Source organism: Lolium rigidum, chromosome 1 (genome assembly GCF_022539505.1).
Source record: "Lolium rigidum isolate FL_2022 chromosome 1, APGP_CSIRO_Lrig_0.1, whole genome shotgun sequence".
Classification (NCBI taxonomy): domain Eukaryota; kingdom Viridiplantae; phylum Streptophyta; class Magnoliopsida; order Poales; family Poaceae; genus Lolium; species Lolium rigidum.
In genome coordinates, this window is record NC_061508.1 from 27,158,768 (window position 1) to 27,164,516 (window position 5,749).

The window sequence follows — 5,749 nt, forward strand, 5'->3', positions numbered from 1 at the left end:
AGTCAGTGTCGGGGCCGCGACGATCATTTTGATATATTATACGCTTTTTACGACGTCGTATGCACAAGTTAATGTCATTTTACCTTTTTCTAAACTTTTTATGCAAAAAAAGTCGAAATTCAAAATTCTTAATTTCACCGAATAGTAGGTTGCATAACATACAAGAATCTATAAACATTTTATTTTTTGAATTTTTTTATCATTTTCTTTTGTATTTTACAAAGCAAAAAAGGCGATCCGGGTCACGAACCGGTGCTAAAGGTTGGCGTCAGCCGGAAAACCTTTAGTATCGGTTCGTGACACGAATCGGTTCGAACCGGTGCTAAAGGTTGCCGGCGCCCTGAGCAGTAAAATCAGTATTAATGCACCCTTTAGTACCGATTCCTAAGGAAACCGGTACAAAAGGCCCGGATAAAAGCCCTATTTTCTACTAGTGCTTTTATCAAAAAAGGTATCCATGATCACAATACGCGCGCTCACACATTGTTTTGTGATAGGATACGGTTTTCCTTTACAAAGTGCGTACAAACAGACGTGCACGTGCGCGCGTTGTGTTACTGGGCCATGTGCAGGGACTTTACCCAGTCGTCGTCGGACTCGAGAAACGACGCCAAGGCCCTCACGTCGTCCATCCAGTCGAACGGCTCGGCCGGGAGCTCCGACGTCGCCGAGCTGCTGCCGCTGCCACTGCAGTCATCTGCGTCTACTGATCCTCCGGTTCGCGTCTGCGCAACCGCGGGGGACGGCGGCGTGATGTCCCTGCTGAAGAAGAGGCCGCCGGTGCACCGCACGGCCTTGGGCGCCCACACGGTAGTGGCCGCCGAGGACGGCGCCGCTGGATGAGGCTTGGAGCTAGACGGCGCCAGAGCCGCGGTTGATGAGCCGGAGCTGGTAGGGGTTTCCGGCATGGCGACGATGGTCCTGGTGGCTGGTCGGGAGGCACCGAGAACTGGGAGCGCCTTCCGCCCGAGGGTGCTGTTCCAGTAGTTCTTGATTTCGTTGTCTGTTCGGCCGGGGAGCCTGCCAGCGATGAGGGACCACCTGTTGCCGAGGAGGCCGTGGAGCCTGATGATGAGCTCCTCCTCATCGTCGCCGATGTTTCCCCGCTTGATGTTGGGCCGGAGGTAGTTCAGCCACCGCAGACGGCAGCTCTTGCCGCACCGCCGCAGGCCTGCAAATTTATTGAACACATGCGTCGCATTAAGCTCTCCACCGAGTAGCTAGAACGGTTCTGTTTACTTGGTGATTAGAATCCATTAGTAGTACTACATACCAGCTTTGTGAGGAACTTCCCTCCATCTACCTTCGCCGTTGGCTTTGACATAGGAGGCCAACATGTCGTCCTCCTTGCTCGTCCATGCACCTCTCTTCACCCCTTCCTTGGCACAGCACGCCCTCCTCCCCATTCCTCTCTTTCTCTACACCTCTCTCTCTCTCTCTCTCTCACACACACACACACACACACACATAAATAAGAGAGAGGGGTGTGTGTAGGCAGCAGGGGTTGTTGCGGTATTTATACACCAGAGCGTCTACGTGGCCCTGTTTATCACCTTGAACGCATGGCCATGTGAAGCGACACTTCTCTCAGTGTTAGATGGACCAAACGGCTAGCAAGGCTCCATGTGTGTCCAAATGGACAGGGAAGTACAGCACGGCCGTTATTTATCGCCGGCAGGTTGTGAGTTGTGGACGATGTCGATACAAAAAATTCCAGTCCTGCATAAGAAGCCAATGCGATCAGATACTTCCATACAACTCATACGGAGTAATGTTGCCTTTTCGGTTCAACTGGTACGGACGTCATTCTACTCTCATTTTTTGCAACAACTAGCAGTGCTTTTTTTTTTTGAATACAGAGAGGGGTCTAGAAGATCCCACATAAACATCCATTAAACGTGGCAGGTACATGATTTTACAGAGAGCCCCTTGTACATCACTCGCATGAAGAACCTATAATTTGAAAAAAGGGGCTCGCACTTTACAAAAAACACCCTACAAAGATGATCTAGAAAGAAATCAGAGACAAGGGTGCCTCCGCCACCATCCGCCGGCGTCCTCCAGGCGTCACCGCCGAGGAACGAGAGCAAGAAGCTCGAAGGCTCCCTACCGGCGCAAAACTCCTGCAAACGGCCGTCGTCAAGCCACCGGGGACGAAACCACTTGGTCGCCAGACGCCGACGAGCCTCCGCCGCAGAAGAGAGAGAGGCCTCCACGAAGGAGGTTGAGTTCGAGCCGCCATATCGGCCAGAGATCACAGCGCCAATCATGGACGCTATGTGTTCCGCTCGGAGGATCAACGATCCATAGCACCCTGCAGGCAAGGGCTGCGGCAGATCCATCTAGGCAATCAATGTGCTGTCGGAGTCCTCACCACCACCATGGCAGAGCATGACATACGACATCAAGTGGCTGCACGAGATGGAGCAACAACAACAAGAGAGACTGGCTTCCACTCCTAGATCCAAAATCGGCCCACTCTCCTCCAGCACCTCCTCGCCACCACGGCCGGCCAGGGAGGAAGAAAGAAGGAACCTGGCTGCAAATGGGCTTCGCTCTCCCTCGCCACCATGGCTGGCCAAGAGCTCGCCAGTCTTGCAGCAAAAACTAGGAAGAAGAGAACCAGCAGCCACCACTTATTGATGAAGACGGTGGTGCTGCTTCCCCCGCCAAGCTCCGACCAAGGGAGCATCAGCAGCCCTAAGAACGCCATGGATCAGTGGCCGAGATCCAGAGCGTCCGCCTTCCCTACGGGCAGACCGCCCAACACGACGGCAAAGGCCGAAAAAACACCAGAAACCTATAGATCTAAACCTAGACTACTCCGGTGCCCAACCTGAGCCTACTCCGGCCAGCTATTCTGGCGGAGCGGCCGTCGGCGGCCCGGTCGGCGGTGGAGACCTCTCAAGGGAACTGTAGCAACAGGAGAGCGTTACGGGGGCGACTGACTAGCAGGGCTTGAATAGCAGCACACCCCAAAGCACGGCATGGCAACGCACGCCAACACAATATCAACAACAACACCACAACCAACAACTTAGAGCTTGCAAACATCGATCTGCACGGCACAAGAAACACGAAGGAGGACCTCTACTTCCGTCTTCATCTAATCTTTCTTGTACCTAGAGGCTGACACTAGGAACTCATCATCCTGCCACGTCAACAAGGCGGCATGGGATCGAAAGAAAAAGTCAAGTATGCAATAGATCATGGGTTTAAAGAAAATCTAAGAAAAGAAAATTTACCGTTCAGATAGGCTGACATGTGGGACCCATTTTGCAGCAGCAGCCTCACGTTTCAAAGGTGGCAGGGGATCGAAAGAAAAAATCAATGTAGCCAAATCAAGGGGGCAAAAAATAATCCAAGAAAGAAAAGGTTGATTGCACATAGAGGCTGACGTATGGGTCCCATGAGCCAGCAACCTCCTCAACCTTAACAAGGCGTCACGGGATCCAAAGAAAAAGTCAATTTGCGAGAAATCAGGGGCCAAAAATAATCTAGGAAAGAAAACGTATATTGTACAGAGAGGATGACATATGGGTCATATTCTGCAGGAGCGGCCTCAATGCTTTAAAGGCGGTAGTGGATCGAAAGAAAAAGGCAGATAGCTAGAAATTAGGGGCCAAATATAAATCCAACAAAGAAAAGGTTTATTGTTCAGACTGACATGTGGGACCAATGAGCCAGCAGCGTCTTCAACGTTTGAAAGGCGGCAGGAGATCGAAAGAAAAAAGCAAATAACCAGAAATTAGGGATCAAAATAACTCGAAGAAAGGAAAGATTTATTGTTCATAGAGGCTGACATGTGAGACCCATGAGCCAGCAGCATCATCAATGTTTCAAAGGCGGCATGAGATCGAAAAAAGGCAAGTGACCAAATATCAGGAGTCAAAAATAATCCAAGAAAAAAAATTGTTGTACATAGAGGATGACATACGGGTCCCATTTTAAAGTAGCGGTCTCAGCGTTTCAAGATAGCACGGAATCAAAAGAAAAAGGAAGTAGCCAGAAATTAGGGGTTGAAAATAACTCCAAGAAATGGAACTTTTATTGTAAAAAGAGGATGACATGCGGACCCAAGAGCCAGCAGCTTACTCAACGTTTCCAAGGAGGCAGGGGATCAAAAGAAAAAGGACATAACCAAAAATCAGATGGTGAAAAAAATCCAAGAAAAGAAACTTTTATTGTACATAGAGAATGACATGCGGGTCCCATAAGCCAGCAGGTTCCTTAACGTTTAAAAGGCGACGTGAGATCGAAAGAAAAAGGAAAATGAACAAATATCAGGAGACAAAAATAATTCAAGAAAATAAACTTTTACTGTACATAGAGGATGACATATGGGTCCCATTTTGCAGCAGCGGTCTCAAAGTTTCAAATGCTGCATGAGATCGAACGAAAAAGGCAAGTGACCAAATATCAGGAGCCAAAAATAATCCAAGAAAACAAACTTTTATCATACATAGAGGATGACATGCGGATCCCATGAGCCAGCAGCTTACTCAATGTTTCAGAGGCGGTATGAGATCGAAAGAAAAAAGGCAAGTGACAAAATATCAGGAGCCAAAAATAATCCAAAAAAATAAACTTTTATTGTACATAGAGTATGACATATAGGTCCTACATTTTTGCAGCAGCGGTCTCAGCGTTTTCAAGGCAGCACGAGATCAAAATATAAAATCAACTAACCAAATATCAGGTGCCAAAAATAACTCCAAGAAAGGATAGGTTTATTGTTCATAGAGGATGACATGCATGTCCCATTTTGCAATAGCGGTTTCCACGTTTCCAAGGCGGCACAGGATCGAAAAAATGCAAGTGAACAAATATCAGGTGCCAAAAATAACTCCAAGAAAAGAAACTTGGTTGTACATAGAGGATAACATACGTGTCCCATTTTGCAGTAGCGATCTCAACGTTTCCAAGGCGGCACGGGATCAAAAGAAAAAGAAAGTAGCCAGAAATGAGGGGGTCAAAAAAATCCAAGAAAAGAAATATTTTTCGTTCAGAGAGGATGACATGCGGGACTCACGATCCTGCAGCTTAAACGTCTAGATAAGAGAACTTTGAACGAGATGACGCGATCGAGAAAAAAACATCGCTAGAGAGCCATCTGGGCCCTACATTCCTGGGCGGTGCGGATTAGCATTGACTCATCCGCGCACCCGAGAATTTATCATGCACCACGTCACGGGCCACCATACGTGACGTTTTCCACGTTTACGTCGGGCTAGATGGCCTCAAAAACGAGAAAATAAAAGTTTTGACATGCACCACGGAGAGAGCAAAAATCATTGGGGTTGGTGCATCAGCAACCACAACGCGAGTTTTAATTCCTCGGCCATGGCAACTTTTCTTGTAGTGTTTGCCATGCTCCTGACGAAATTTTCTTCAGTAATTACAGGTTCATTTGCCATTATGATGTGATATCATGCACATCATCCAAAAATAGAAAAGATTACACATCATCCAAAAATAGAAGGCATTAATGGCAAGTTGAGAGGTAAACTTAGTCAATTTCTTGACTTAGCGAGGGGTTTAAACGCAAGAAAATATGGCGTATTTCACAACCATCACTTATCTATTCTTCTTCCTCCCTTGACGTGGGCATTACCCTTCGGGTAACTAATGTTGCACTACCTCTTGCAGCCCAACCAGGGGCACATGAAGGCACTCGATGGCTAGGTGGGCCGCTACGTCGGTTCCAAAGAAGAATTATTGGAGAACAAGGCAAGGAGACAAAGAATAC

At 47.9% G+C, this 5,749-nt stretch overlaps 1 protein-coding gene across 1 annotated transcript; it reads right to left on the reverse strand.

Moving 5' to 3' along the window:
* Positions 1 to 523: 523 nt before the first annotated feature.
* LOC124670132 (anthocyanin regulatory C1 protein-like) lies at positions 524 to 1,462 on the reverse strand. The gene is made up of 2 exons (XM_047206637.1): positions 1,274 to 1,462; positions 524 to 1,171 (listed from the first exon to the last, which is right to left on the reverse strand). Exons 1-2 carry the CDS (start codon positions 1,404 to 1,406, stop codon positions 555 to 557), a joined length of 750 nt encoding a protein of 249 aa, XP_047062593.1. The 5' UTR covers positions 1,407 to 1,462; the 3' UTR covers positions 524 to 554.
* Positions 1,463 to 5,749: the final 4,287 nt, after the last annotated feature.